The sequence below is a fragment of the Apostichopus japonicus genome, chromosome 12 (genome assembly GCF_037975245.1).
Source record: "Apostichopus japonicus isolate 1M-3 chromosome 12, ASM3797524v1, whole genome shotgun sequence".
Classification (NCBI taxonomy): domain Eukaryota; kingdom Metazoa; phylum Echinodermata; class Holothuroidea; order Aspidochirotida; family Stichopodidae; genus Apostichopus; species Apostichopus japonicus.
The window spans coordinates 20,227,413-20,243,706 of record NC_092572.1 but is presented as its reverse complement, the minus strand read 5'-3'; the positions used below and the strand labels follow the sequence as shown (position 1 = coordinate 20,243,706).

Here is a 16,294-nt window from a genome sequence, read left to right as displayed (position 1 = left end):
ACCAACGAACCATAAAATCACCAACGAACCATGTTTGGCTCCAACGCGTTTGTTTCCAAATTTATACACGGTCTTCTAACAAGTATTCTACTGTAAATATCTACATAATATAGGAACTTAAATGACAGCAGTACTCCAGCTAAGATGTGTGGTTGACTGCAGGGGGGTCCATGAGTTTAAGGCCAGCCTACCACCAGGATCTTACCTTAAGGATTGAGCCATCACTCACTCTATGCCCCCTTTTCTTTGTCCCCCTCCCCCCCACCCTCCCTCTTCCGCTTCTCAGAATCGACTGAATGGTTAAAATTATAATTTAATCTGCGTCAGCACTTTCCAAAATCTGTAGACCTACTTCAACATTTGGAAGCCCTGAAAACTCTAGCAACCCACTACAAACTATGTGGACTATCAGTCCACATATTGGTTACACCGTGGAGGCAAAGAAATTCCCTGGATTTTACTGCTGCTGTACTTTGCTAAATGGTTTACGCACGGTCTCTTTGATTTCCTATGTGTAATTCTGTACTGTCTATGCCTGGTAACAGTCACAAACTTTTTAAGTTAATTCCAAGTGCACTGACCCTGCCATGACCTCAAGTCCTAATATTACTGTTGCTACCCAGGGACAAGACACTTCCGAGGCTAAATTGATCACAATCTTGTTGCCTAGCCAAGCCTGGACTGATGGTTATGTAATCCTAGTGAACACTAGTACAGTAATTATAATCAGACTACACAGGCTGATATGTCTGCACACCAATGGCAACCACCAAGTACCTTAGCAACAAGCTTAATTGGTTTAAATGAGAGAGAAGAAAAAAGGGGGTTCAATGGAAAAGGTCAATGAAAAATATTAACAATTACCTGGAAAACATTGTCTGCAGCACAAGCAAACGAAGATACGAAATCAGGTTTACATGCAATGACAGGGTTTGTTACATCTTATTCCAGTTAAGATGTCTCAGGCAGAGAGAGAGGGGGGGGGGGAGGGGGAGGACATGGAAAAGGAAAATGGGAATATGTTCCCTTAAGAGATCATAAAAAGAACAATAGAAGTGAAAATGACCAAACACTATATATGGATTAGAAGGTAACCCCCCCCCCAACCATCTTTCTAACTACAGTATCCTCGCTCCACACTCTCGGGGATCCACACCCTCTGGATCCACACCCTGGGGAACCAACCCTAGACCATCCCATGGCCCCCGCTTCAAAGTCTCACACACAGACAGAGTGACAGACATCTAGTAACCTTTCCAATAACAAAGCACACAACGATACAATATTTATTGGCACTATAATTATCTTTCTCTTATTGCTGAAGATATATATACAGTATATATTCTGATTAATTTTTAGTTCATTAATGTCACAAACTTAACACTAATTACTGTGTGTGAAATGAAAAAACAAACCCACAATTTTTGAACAAACCCTGATAAATTCCAACTTTCTATCAATGTAGCCTATCTACGTCTTTCTCCCCTCTCCTTCAGAAGCTACAATAGAATAAACCTACAACATACATGATGTGACAGTACAACTGAGATATACAGTATACTGGTCTTCTCCAATATTAGTTCATTAACTTAACTACTGTACTTTAACACTGTAATGGTGAACAAATAAACAGCTCTCACAAAAGAAGCTGGCACCAGTACAGTTATTGTTGCTATGGCTTGCTGAAGTAGGTTGATAATATGCACTTTAAAAAAAAAAAAAAAAAAAAATTGCTTAGTCACTGTACTTCCTGGAAAGATTCCACAACAATGTGTTGCATACATGTATGTATGTATGTAGCATGTATTAATAGCAGCTTTGAGCACATATTCAGTTTGCCAGAAGCCTTGGAAGGTTAGGTGGCACAAAACCAAATTATAGCCTCCTCTTAGTAAGCACCTGACTCACCTGGGTGACACATGCATCATTCCTATTTTTAACACCAAAACAGGAGGGGACTGTGACACCTGAACGACAAGGCTTCTAGAATCATCCTTAACGAGGTATAGAGTCAGTAGCAAAGATGTACGTGGATTAGATAGTCTCCATATTAGGATTATAAAGCTAGTAAGTATACAGGCAGCCAAATTAAATGGCCACTAATCGACACATCTCTAGCCTGATTGGGGGAAAGTAGAGACCTGATCATACAATCCCCCTTGCCCCATTCTATGATCACGACTGAAATATTACGGGCGTTGTTTGTTTTAAACATTCCAATCTCCCTAGAGATTAAGTCTTTGTCTGTTTACAGAAAGATCTATCAAAAAAAAAGAAAGTCTCTAGAATATTCTACAATAGGGAGAAATATTTACCATACCAATTTAAGTTTAATCAATTGTTTTCCTGGAGGGCGGTTAACGAAAATTTGCCACTCCCTCTTTCACAGAATAACTTTGACTCATTTTGTGCAATGCATCATCCACCTACCAACCTTTGAAGGTTTGACATTTAAATTTTTGCAAAAAGGAATGATGGCATACTGTCAAGTTCTTCAACCAAATGCAAGCATAATTGGCATCTGCCTTGTACTGTATATACTACCTGTGTACCTGGAATAGTCACAGCCTGCCAAGAATGGGGGGGGGGTAGGATGGAGGAAGGGAGGGAGGACGAATGAAAACATCACAGAGTGAGCTAGTTAAAATCATTCAATGTTTATTGCCAGAGTATGTAAGGATCAGTGACTCATTCCATTTGAAGGCCAAGTCAGATATTTTCCATTGCTTCAATGTGAGTCAGTATCAGTGACTTGAGTCACTGACTCACTATATTATATATCTAGTTCTAACCTGCAAAAAATTAAATTCCCAAATTAAGAGTCATCTCTCTTCTAGAAAATAGATTACTCGACCGATGACTCGTGACATCACTCAGTGTGACTCAGTGATCTGCCACTAGGGTAGGTTAAAGTGTAAACTAATAAACCTTGCATACTGAATATCTGCACTGAATGGCACACATTCATACAATATGAAGATCCAGAGTCTATCATTAAAACTTCTTGTCATCTCAAAGACATTTCAAGCATCCTCCCCCCCCCCCCCCCTCCCTCATTGATCATTCATTTCCCTTATTTTAATACTGTCCCTCTTATTAAACATGACTAGACTTAAACACATCAATGTCAGCTGGAAAAATAATTAGGCCGCAGTATAAACTCTGCTTGACTTTTAATTGCAGTATATACTGACTGCAGCCGAGGACATAAAGTGAAAATACTGGCCGGCCAGTGTTCAAGCCAAAAGATGTTCAAAGAAGAAGAGGGTGTCGCTTTACGATACATGTGCTTGTACAAAAGATTGACTGATTGAAATTCATAAAACATTTACATGCAGTAAGTGCAGTGGTTCCATTTTTACGTTGGTACTATACTGTTATAACAGAATTGCAAAGGTCAACAGTATAATGGTCACACAGGCTCAAATTTCAATCGGCCACTTTTCTTCACCGGAACAATTTCATCGTCCAAATTTGACTTTCGGTGTTCTGGGTCTGACTTGAGACGTCGGAACCTACCAAAGAGTAACTTCCAAAAATGTCAACTATTTTAGCATGCTAACGTTAAAGAGCAACCGTTTTGTAGCCTACAGCTCATGATTCAGTTTAAGCAGACAGGAGTTACGAAAATAAGAGAACTTTTAAGGATATGTCGTTACTGTTTCAGTTTGTGTTGGTTTCTAACTTTTCATCGTTCTCAACATGCTGAAGAAGTGATAAAATACACACATCTTAATACAATGTCAGGGGTTGATAAAATATATAGTTGGATACAAAAACATGTTAAGACAGATCTAAGTACTGTATGTTGTTTCAACTGTTTGACTGCTACAATGTAACGGCGCGCTACCACCCATTTCATCCTGTACACAATATTTTGTATTCCACACAATAAATGTGTTGTTGATGGGGTTTTTTTCTTTCAAATTTTGACTAATTCACCTGCACAGCTTCTTCACATTTCTCCCGGTTTGGTGATTTTAACTTCTTTTGATTTCATACCTATCCTCACATCTTTTTCGAACCTAATAATTTTTGCTTCCTTTCATACCCGCAATCATATATATGTCCAAGATAATTTACCTGGATCTTCATTCTTAATATTTCAGCAGGAAGTGCGGTATAAAAAAAAAGACACTCGAAAGGTCACGGAATAATCAACTCTTCACTTTTTTAGAAGGAGTTTCTCCAGGTTTAAAACCAGTCCTTAAAGACAGAACATGCCAAGCTCCTTTTCGCACATAAATTGCAATATGTAGACCTTTGCATACAATATGTGTAGTTATGAACCCATTTTGTAGAACAGTTACCTATAGATACAACATGTACCATATCATGTCAATTATTTCTGGAAGTTTCTTGTTAGTTTATCCAGCGATAAATTGTCAAACTGTCTCTCTTAATGAAAAGTACTATGGTCCCTGTGTACAAAACTGATATACCAGGTGCGTATCCAGGGGGGGGGCGTTGGGGGCGCGCACCCCCGGGTAAGGAAAAGAGGAGAGAAAAAAAAGAGAAGAAAAAAGGGAAAAGGAGGGGAAAAAAGAAAAGGAGGAGAGGAAGGAAGGGAAAAGAAAAAGAAAAAAGAGAGAAAAAGGAGAAAAGGAGGGAGTAGAAGATAGCCAAGACCTCGGGAAGAGAAAGATCCCTATTATATACACAGGGTAGCCAGTGACAGATCAAGGATTACGGAGGGGGTGTGCGCCTCACCCTACCCCTTACCCCGACAACTCCATTTTTGACGTTTCCGTTTTTCCTCTCTCACTAATGTACTTGAACTCGACCGAGTCGTCGGGGAACATAACGCATTTCGGGAAGGGGGCGACCGCCCCCCCCCCGAGCAAATTTTCTTTATGACATCGCTAGTAATTTCAAAATAGACAATGCTTAGATGCAACTTACAAGGCCTGGGAAGTGTCATTTCCAGCGATCTGGGAGGCATTTTCGGCCAAAATTTTTCTTGTACGCTTCGCGCCAACTCATAGTTTGCCTACAGGCTTCGCCCTCCCTTGGCAATTACTCGCTACACGCCTGTTCGAATTTGTAAAGCAAAGAGCAGATATAACATCATATCAATGAGCATTGAAATGCATGTTCCACGATGAACAGCCTCAAAAACTGTCAATGTGTGTAGTCAAAGGCGTAGGAGCCAGATTGGATTTGGGGGCTGTAATGACTTGCCCGAAAAAAAAGCCAAAATTTTTCGCGCGCAAAGCGCGCATTCAACATGTCGATCCCAATATCATATATGCAAGATCGCTCATTACATCAAATGGCATCGTGTACCGCACGGTCCGTCAAAGTTGCACAGTATACCGCCGGATGCTAATGTAAACAACCAAATGTCTTATGTAGATGGAGAAAAACCATACAGATCCATTTATGTCAAAACTCTCTTTTACAGTAGTAATGTCGGCCAAGCTTACAACTTTATTTCAATTACCAAGGAGATCATTTTAAGCTATTCATTGCTATTTATTTTTCTTTCAGTAGGTGTCCGAAAAAAATGGGAAAACAATTGGGGGGGGGGGGCTGCAGGTCCTACGGGACCTACGCCTATGAGTGAAGTGTTCGGTTTCGATATACCTGATATCGGAAATATCTGCTATTTTTCTGTTCCTTCAACCAAGTTTTGTAAAAGCCGTTATAAGAGGTTGCAATATTTCTACACCAATAAATTAACTGTGTCGGAATTTTCAAAAATTTCCTCACCAACATTCTTCATCATACTTTTCTCTACTCGTTCAATTTTGACCTGTCTGTTAGGGGTTCAAGGAGGTTTTTCTATATTGGTTGTCTATAGATTGAATTTTGTGCAACATTATGGGTATGTTTTCAAGTGATTTTATTCACGAGAAAAGTGAATTTTCAAATTCTCAACAAGTAATGGGCTTAAAACCTTGAAATGTGGGGCTTTCGGATATTGTGGGCCGTGACGTAGAATAACCTACAAAAGCAATGATCCATAGGACATGCAATGAGGTCGATCATGATGTGTGACTGGTGACAATCTTCAAAAAGGTTATGGATGGAAAAAACTTTTGGGAAATACTTGGTTCTCAGGCAAAAGTCTACATCTGGTTGCTCATTTTCAAGCCCGAGAAGTGCCATTTCCGGTGATCTGGGGGGTATCAAAACCAGAAATTTTCTTGTACGCTCCGCGCCAACCGATGGTGGCGCTCCGCTTAGATAGTAATTCGCGCCCCCCGGGTTAGAAAATCCTGGATACGCGCCTGTATACATCATATAAATTCTATATTTTGATAATTCTTATATTTTTTGATCATTCTTTTATTTCCATTTTTATCTATTTTGTAGTAGTCTCCACTTTACAGCTTTGTTTTGTATATGTACATTTAATTGTTTTTGTATTGCTATGTTTTACTTTTTATGTATAACGTTTAATGTAAAAAGCAAGGCCTTATTGGAAACCAGCTTTTGCTGAATAAGCAACCCTGGATTAAAATGCGAATAAATAAATAAACAAATAAATCTTTGCAATAATTTGTCCAAACAATTTGCCGATATTGTGTAGTATTTTGCGATGCAATACTGGATAAATCATATCCCTGATGGACCAATGTCTTATCGGGCCATGTTTCACTTGATGTAGTGACAGTGAAAGCCGAAATCTTTAGAAATTATTTCTTGTTTGTCCCAATTGCCTTTAAAGATGTGATTATAATATTACTGTACAAAGTGTCCAGGAGATGAAACAGTTTAAAGGAACTCCAATCAAAATTCTTTAATTACTTTGTTCGTTAACTTAGAGCTCTATGAATAGAAATAAAGAAAGAAATATCCATGAAGGTGGTGGCGGTCTTATTGAGGTTGTGCAATTGAGTAACACAAAGAAAACATCCAACCTAATTAAAGCTGCATCATAATGGGTGACTCTTGAAAAAGGTGAATGACACTTCAGGCTTCATGAATATTCATAGCATCTATTTAATGGATAATTGATTACACAAAGGGCACATGTACAAATCAATAACAACCATGGTCACAAAAGGTGTGGGGAACTCTGCTCTCACACTATTGGTCATTTAATCCTCCCTCAATACAAAAAAAAAAAAAAAAAAAACAGAATTTGCCTTGTTCCCTTTCTGCAATCAGTACCCCCAAAATTAGTCTTTGTTGTTAAGGTGATATAACTTTTTATTGCAGTGGTTGTAAGTCTTTAATATATTGAGTTGACAATTTTATGTGCTTGCACTGCTTTGTTCTCTGTGAAGGGACAAAAAAGCCAAAGAATGAAACATGACTGTTACTGTCATTAAATGCATTAATAGGTCATCAGTTTTACCATCCCATTTATTTATTTATTTTTTCAGGAGGGGTAGTAGAGGAGGAAGGGGAATACAAATATTGCTGTACCTTTAACGACTCGACTCATACTCGACGGAATAATCTTCGTGACTTTCATGAATAATAAGACTGATCCAAATGGGTGAATATAGAATTTAAAAGATCGGAACCTTTTCTCACATAGTTCAGACAGGCATGGTTTATCATACCATGGAGGTAAAAACTGTTTTTACCTCCATGATCATACAGGAAGTCTCAAGAAGCAAATACTCGTCATGAAAGGATAATGTTAAAATTGTTTGTCTACTCTTAGTTTGTGGTCCTGATTTACTTGACCGATGGGGCCGCCTGTTGAGAACCCCTGCCTTGAATGATTCCAGTGTGTCCTTTTTCTCATCGATTCGGGCTCAACATTACTCTTGGAAGGAAGTATGTTGCATCTATGCGGATTCCTACATGCCTCAGTTTCCTCACATCCAGTCATATTTTTAATAATCAAATCTTATGACAAATCTTAAGACATTTTTAATATGTGTACTGTACTTACACTGTACTCATACACTCCAAAGCTAGCTGGAAAAATATACCTTTTTCTTCAAAACTATTTATTTATTTATTTTTTGAATTGAATGTTATAAATATTAGCAAGTACATAGTGACTCCCCTTAATTGTATCCTCCCAAATTACAATATTTCATCTCTTAATCTTTTCACATTAATATTGATCACATGTTAAAGCACAATTAGAAACCACATTCTCTTTATATTTCTGAATCAAACTTGCTTAAAATAGTCATATTTAGTGAAATTCATTACCTGTTGTGTGATTTACACTGTAAGGAATATACTTATACTGTACTACATACGGTATGAAACCAATATTGCTATATAGATTCAAACCACTATGAGCTCTGTGAAACCAAACAAATTGCTAAATCTATCTTCATACTTTACCTAGAGTGCAGCATTACGAGTCTCTAGCTAGAGCCGAGTCGGGTAGATGTACAATGTATTTCACAGGTTTGTTGTGCTTCTCACAAATTTTTATGATTCATGAATGTGAACAAAAAACTAATTGATTAACCCCTGAATAACCTTGGTTCTATATACATGTACAAGCATACATTGTATTTGTGTAACAGGTGTAAAAACCCAGCGCATGTACGCAAAACCGAGATATACTGTACAGTATGTCTCACACAGCATCGACTGGGCTTCGGTTTATCCAATACAGAACACAATATTGTACAGAGTTCTGCCTCTGTATAACATTATAACTGCCAGCATCTTTACATCCCAAACACTTCATGAAAGGTGCCCGAAGATTGAACTTTTTGCCTAATTGCGTTGACTAGCAATTTATGTTGGCACAGACACGAGCCAAGTACACACCCACACACAACCTGCATCAGACAGGCTCACCCAAAATGCAGAGAATATGTCAACCCCTCGTCGTCGTGGCTGTCGTACTCGGTCTACGACGACGTACGGCAATTTGCAGTATTTATTGACGAGTTGCAGACGACGGCAGACCTCGGCAACGGCAAACACATCTATGAGACGGACGACGTGATTGGTCAAGCTGCCATGACTGTGACCTGAGAGGGAGGTTAGCAGCCTCAATGTGACTTTCAGTTTTTTTTTCCAAACACATTGGAAGACGACGGGAAGAGTGAACGCGGTGGATTCGAGGCGAACATGTTCCAGCACTGCTGTCACGTCATACATAATTTAAAGTTGTTGGTCTTCTGCATCTATGTTCATATCTATTGGATTATGGATGCATGAAATGTGCAGCCTGGGATGACATACTGGCAAAGCATTCAAACAAGCAGCTCTCTGCTGTGCCTTGATTGTGTTTTACGGTCCTACGCTGTTCTCACACGCATCATTTTACAAAGGCATTCTGTGGTGCTTATTTTACTGCTGCAGGTTTAGGAGGGGGGGAGGGTGGGGGAGAATCAAACTGATTGGCCTTCTGTCTGTTATCTATCCAAAGTAAGAAATGTAGATTACAAAGTAGATAATTCCACACCTGTCCTTCATTTTTGGTTTTTGCTCAGTCCATACAGTTAATTGTCGTCGTCACGGTGACCCTACAGTGGTGCAATTTAGTAGAGATGTCCATGAAACAGGCCACATCACTCTAGAGAACTTTCTAGGGCGGCTGTAGGGGTGGGGTGGCAGGAGTATGTTTTACCCACCCTTCAACTAGGGACGTACAGTACTCCCTGGCAGCGCTAAGATCCTTTAATATGAATAGCAAAAGGAGTGCCAGGCAATCAAAAGATCATATTTTTTGTTAAATATACCTCAAAATTTGTCTCATTTTCTAGGGTTTCTTTATTTTCTCTCAAAATTTCAGCAGAATGTTGCAACTCCAATGAAACAAATGTTTACAAGACAAGAACTTTGTTGACAGAATAGTCAAAGTTTGGTTGTCCCATATGGGGCAACTGTAGCATCAACCGAACCTAAATTCTTCAGGTGAAGATCCCGATAGACCCCACCAGTTTTCTGCCACCTCACTTTTTGATGGAAAAAAAATAAGACAAACTCGTAGAAATTTTCATCCAACCGGCAGTTCGTGAGCAAGCAATACTAAATGAAAGCATTCATTTGTCAAGGTTTTCACGTCTAGACACTCTCTGTATAAACTAAGCATTTACAACTACCATTGTAAGACTTTAGGAAAATTTGGTGAAAATATATCATTGTCGCATTTAACCATCAAAGCACTTTCCAAAAACTTCTCGAAAGGCTACCGTATTCTTCCCCTCACAATTTATGAGTCTCGAAGGATTATAAGGGTTGGGCAATATATCAAAAAACTTAGTCTTTCAAAGCACTGATAAAATCGTCAAGAACTATGTGCAGGAATAATTGGAAACTATCAACACTTGAAAAGAGTAAAGAGTAGTTTTGCTTTTGTTGCAATAATTTGGTCAAATCAGTTTTGAGCTAATCAAGGTAAAGTTCCTGTAATAGAGTAGTGTGTCTGGTGGATCTTCAGTATGTTGCCTGAATGTTTCTTCCCGAAATGTGATAGATTAAGAATGAATGTCAAAAGTGCCATTTATGGAACTCCATGCATCATGACCCTTGACGAATTCGTACGAATTTGATCTTCCGTTTTTTGAGTAATTTATACACCGCAGGTATAAAAATAGGACAGTAGTTACAGCTTGACTTGGCACTCGACAGGCTGTTATGACGTTGTTAACACTACTGTGGTAAACAATCTTTGAACAAGGGTCTTTTATGTTTTTATAATTCATACTCAAGCCAACCTACTGTAACAATACAAGGAAGTTGTTAACTATCGACAAACTGTCGATATCAAAATATGAATCTTATGTTTTCTGATTAAATTTTAAAATTTAGTCGGACCCCAATGTTGGTTGGACGTATTTATGAATTCATAAGAAACTCTACAGGGCCTGTAGTATATTTTATGGCAGACAAATCTGCTAGCTATGCTTAGAAATTACCCCCACCCCGTCCCACTTCCCAAATCTTCAAGTAGTCAGCCAAGCAGACTAAGACGGGTCATAAAATACAAATGGATCGATTGACTCTGGGATCGTCAGACCCCAGAATGTCTGCCGTGGTTTGACATTAACTGGGTCAGACGATGATGATCCGCGGGGATGCAATCACAGAATTGAGGCACGTGAGTCCTACCACCAGAGAGGACGACGTCTAATGGCTGCACTTTCAGAGAGTGTGCATGCAGCCCAAGGAAGACATTAACGACTGTCTGTTGAGAAACTAAGCTCAACTCCAGACAGGAAGAAGAATAAGGAGGACTCCCAATATACTTATAAGTGTTGTCTGCCGTTGTGTATTATAAATGCCAAGTAGATCAAAACATCAAACTTTAAGGGGGTCATTTTTACAGCTGATTGTCTTTTGCAGTAAATTTATTTCCCACTTATATATATATATACATGTATACCATGTAAGAAAACAGATTGCAATAAACCACATTGAGACATGCAGACCTTCGTTTTGCTGTGGTCATTTCTGTTTAATTTTCCACACTTTAAAACTGCAGTTTTCGGTTGAATTTGTGACTTCTTTTTTTTCTCCAACCTTTTTGACCATGCCATGTAATATTGACAAAATAATTGGATAAAACCCCTCAATTTAACCGAGAGTATGTTTAACAACCATTTTGCTGAGCCCTTCTAACGTTACATCCGACTTGTAAAACACTAATTTCCCACAAAAATTGAAAATAATAATTTCATTTTTGTGATAGGCAAACCTTTGTCATTCCTGGTCTAAATTTGTCGTTCCTGGTGTGACTTTGATAAAATGAAGAAATGTTTGGTTTTTGGGTACCGTATCTTTTCCGGTCAAATAAGACTGTACCACTTTCAATGCATAATACAGCTTGAATAACGATAGACAATTAAAGAAAAATCATCAAGTTTTTATTTTTTTAACATTCTGGCAAATTATTGCCTCTAAATAAGTTTTGTTAAAACTATCATCAATAACTTTACAAACCCAGAAGGCTTAATTAGCTGATATGAACTTGAACTGCATGGTGACCTTTATCAGTTACATCCAATGGTGACTGCAGCATAAATCAAACCTACAAATAAATTAAACCCACAGCTACTTCTTCACCATTTAGTTCATTTCTATCTTTAAAATTTACCCACTGGAGATTACATTGTATTATAACTTTTTTTTAAATAATTGGCTCCAAAAAATAAATAAATCAGTCTACCTTTAGGCTTGAATGTAATTACCGATATAACTAATTGTCGTTGTTGTCTGTCGTTAATTTGCCTGAGCCTAATACAATCCATTTATATTAATTGTCTATTAAATGCTACTGTAACTGTAGTAGAGACTCTGGAGGGTGCGTACAACTTCCGACTGCACAAGTCATCCCTGGCACCGAATCATTTACGCGGGACTAACCGACGATCTCGGGATGCTCAACGGAGAAATGCTAGCATGCCGTGTGACATATATACATGATAACGGCCTAACGAATCTTCATCACCCTATGCTGACTGTTACTGTACACGTAGGGTCATTTCATATCAACTGGAAAAATTTAACTCCGAGATCAGTGTTTCTTGATTTCTTGAAGAAAAAAAAAGGTGTTTCTTGAAGAAAATTTGTACCCCTTATATACAACTATTGGGATGAATGCTGTAGAACTTATTCTTCTTTCAGGACATTTCTTTAAAGCCTGCAGCTTTGCGCACCCCTGGAGCCCTTCTTCCTCCCTGCCCCAACCCGGTTTGAGAAATGCTGTGATAGAATTGAAGAATCCGAAAATGAACATACCTGGCCGAAGGACCCTTTTCCTATAAGCGAGTGAATTTCATATCTATCCATCCATTTTTCACCGTGCTTGATGATGTAATCGTAGTTATCATCGTCGTATCCGTCGTTGTAGAGTCTCTTCTCTTTCTTGCTACTCGAGTCGTCCCCCTGGGCAGGCAGGGCTCTCCTTTTCTTCTTTGTATAGTAGACCTGGTCGGGGTCAAAGGTCATATAAGAAATTCAGCCTGAGCGCTAACATTTTCACAAATCTTTCTCCTTTTAGGTTTTCTTCACTTTTCCTAATACCGTTTTAACCTAATAGGACAAGGTTTCTCACATCTTGAGAAAATCGTGCTTAAAGGCTAGAATGTTTCATATACAATACACGTGTACACACACCCAGCTGTGTTTTACATTCTAACCTAGGAACCCCATTGTTTTCCATTGTTCAAATCTGTACCCTAACCTTAACAATACCCCTTAACAATAGAATTTTTCGAGGACGTGGACACGTAGTGATTCTTTAGAAATCACATCCAAGGACCTGGAATTCTTTTGTTCGCTTGTTCGAATACAAAACAAACGCACACACATATATGAATGTTTACGCAAATGTTGAATTTCTGGGTTAGGTAGGCTATCTAACTTCATATGACAAAGGTAGAAATGTGAGCACTAACATTATTCAATAAAATTTTTGTTGAACAGGTCCAGGATACTAAGGGACGCTTTACCGTCCCCCACCCACATCACCCAATCCTCCCCCTATCGCGACTTCTGCCACTGGTGAAAGGTTACTAGTGAAAAGAGAGACAGAGCCTCAGCCTTGGGCATTCCCCTTACCTCATTAATATGCTTGTAGGTCTTGATTAAGTCCACGCTCAGTTTTCGTAACGGAGCATTAGAGGCGTCCCGGAAAGACTGAGGGATCCGGCTTTGCATGGAAGCCATCGGGTCCTCCTTCTGGGCCGGGGCTTGGCGAATACTAATCAAATTTTTTCCCCTAGATGGCTCTCTACAAGTAATCTGCAAACAGAAAAGGAAAACACAAATATTGTTAATGTTACTGGTTTCTTCCACATCACAATAAAGGCCTGGGCCAACTTGCCCTGTATAGAGCCATCTATGAAAATTGGCCCCACTGGTACAGCACAGTAGTAGTAGTATGTACAGTGGTACATATTTAATGCATGACTTAATATGTGTAGCCTCATCCTCTGTCCGTTGCAAAACCTTTGCAAATTCCTTCTGGTAGAATTAAGTTGAATACAAGTAGAGACCAATGCTGCTTGTTAGGCACCTTTCCATAAACTTGTGGCAAACGCAGAAAATGTGACTTAAAAAAATTATTAAAAAAAATAAACATATATGGTAAATTTGGCATATTCCAGATTTTACTTCAGCGTTTGTTGGGGGCTCTATATATAAGGCCTTAAATTCACCAGATCGTTACACTTTTCACACTTACTTCGGAACAACTTGCGATGTTAAGGTTGCTCTGTTCAGCGGATAGGGCGCAATCACCGGGCATATTCGTAGCAGGATCACCTAGAGACCCATGTATGTGACTTGGTCCAGTTCTCTGATGTCACATTCGAGCCGTTACCAAATCCGCCACCGCCACCTGGTCGAGAAAGATGGAAAGAAAAAAGAAACATTTATAACAAGTTTCCATTTAGACTGATGGAATTGTAAGGTTCCAAATATAAAGATTGATTCATGGAAGTGCTTGGTTTGTCATAAGATCGGATATATCAAAGTTGGTCAACTTTCAATTTAATTCTTAAAGCAGTATTCAATGTTTTGATTTCTAGTGTTCTGTGATATATATGTAGCAGCAGGGTAGTCTTCCTCCCATTTGTGTAAGATTCCACCTTTTCATCGATCTTTATAGGTCCTTTTTTACTTTTATAAAATATGCCTAAAAAATAAATAGATCAAAACTGAGGGAAAAGTTCAAGTTCATAATAATTGCAAGACTCTATGCACAAAGTCTGGTCGTTTCTACTGCAATTTCGAACTACTTGTGTTTAAAATGGTTCATTGTATAGAGCCCAATATTTCAATTCTTAACTTTCCAAAATACCCCCCCCCCCCCACCACCCTTCCTTCCCAGATTATTATTATTATTATTTCCAGATTATTATTCAGAAGTGCTCAATTAGATAGTTTGCTGTCCCAGTGGGGTGAAATGCTTTGACATTGACAGTTATATTTTTGTTGGAGATGAGTGACCATTACTTAACTTAAATAGCATATTGGAGGATACAAACTTGTACCGATGATTTCTTTATTATTTATAATGAAAAATTACAAAATCTTGAATATTGGAAAAATGATGAAATCAAACTTGATCTATTGGAAACTGTGCATACTATTTATACATACTGTATATATACAGTATTCTGAACATGAACGTTGAAGAAAAACATGTAGCTCTGATCTCTAGAGCTGTAATAGGATGATTCCATGAAAATGCTCCTCACATAGCAACGCTGCTTAGCAACGACACTGACATCATTTACAACCACTCAAAGTGATTACCGAATGCAAAGTTCAGTCGATTAAAGCGGCCTTTTGCGTTTATTTTGGTTGAAGTGCTTTTTCGATACATTACAAAAATAAAATTCTGTTTAATCCCACAAAGATGCTGTTCCTGCATGCTTCATTAGCGGCGTGTCTCAAATGTCACTAAAAGTCACAAATTATGTGAACATTTTGGTTGAAACAACTTGTGTATCTATATTAGTAACTACTGTACTATTAGTTTTATTCATTGGCAACACTATTTTTAGAATTTCCCAGAAATTGTTACTCTGTGATGTCAAGGGAATACTTTATCTGATGTATACTGTAGCATTTGAAAATGCTAAACAGAATTGGCAAATTGCTTTGCCAAACTGAACAAAGATTCATAGAAAGGTGTTGTACACAAAAACCATAGTATTCTATAAGAGGCAAAAGTCACAGCTCTGTCAAAAGTCTGCTAAAATACAGTACACAAAATTTGCTGTACGTGAAAAATTTTTGTCCCACAAAATTTGACGTCATCATGGATTATGCTCTTTTGGAAATCTTTTCATAACTAACTTCATCCTTTATGTCGCTATTTTGGTGTACTGACTATACGGCATATATCACTTTTTCATTTTCTTACGTTTTCTGGGAATCGGTTCTTTCCTCTTAAAAGCTAATTGTGTTGAATAACAGAAAAATGACAAATTGTAAAAATTCAAACCAATAATGCAGGCCTTTAAAACAACTGCTACTACACCAAAACCAAAGTAATAATTTAAAGGAACTAACTCCCTATCAGTTCAGTATGTAGCTGTGTATTCACAGCTCAGGGAGGCAGGTAATAACCAGTACACAATGTCACTAAAAGCCTCCAGAATGAGTTTATCGATTACTACTTTATCACCTCTGCGAATGCGGAGAGGTAACTGTACCGTCCTGTCCTAGTCCTCAAAGAATGTTATCACACATAATTACTGCCAGACTATCATGTACAACCCTCACTGTATCTTCGTTTAACGCTTGGATCGCTTTGATACCTCAGACCGGGGGAACCGTACCGACGTCGCTATAACGAGACACTCGACACACTTATTAACCCAGTTTTTGGATGCCACCGACGCCGAGATCATGATACCAATGAGTCTTTACAAAGACAAATGTCATAAACATATTTGTG

At 38.4% G+C, this 16,294-nt stretch overlaps 1 protein-coding gene across 1 annotated transcript in view; it reads right to left on the bottom strand.

Moving 5' to 3' along the window:
• LOC139976737 (dual specificity tyrosine-phosphorylation-regulated kinase 1B-like) overlaps positions 1–16,294 on the bottom strand; it is a 64,012-nt gene that overhangs the window by 25,222 nt on the left and 22,496 nt on the right. Inside the window, exons 2-4 of the mRNA XM_071985454.1 lie at positions 14,069–14,224; positions 13,444–13,626; positions 12,622–12,810 (exon numbers count right to left, since the gene is read on the bottom strand). Coding sequence (XP_071841555.1) covers positions 12,622–12,810; positions 13,444–13,626; positions 14,069–14,131 — 435 coding nt within the window. The 5' untranslated portion in view covers positions 14,132–14,224. The remainder of the gene's footprint in view (positions 1–12,621; positions 12,811–13,443; positions 13,627–14,068; positions 14,225–16,294) is intronic.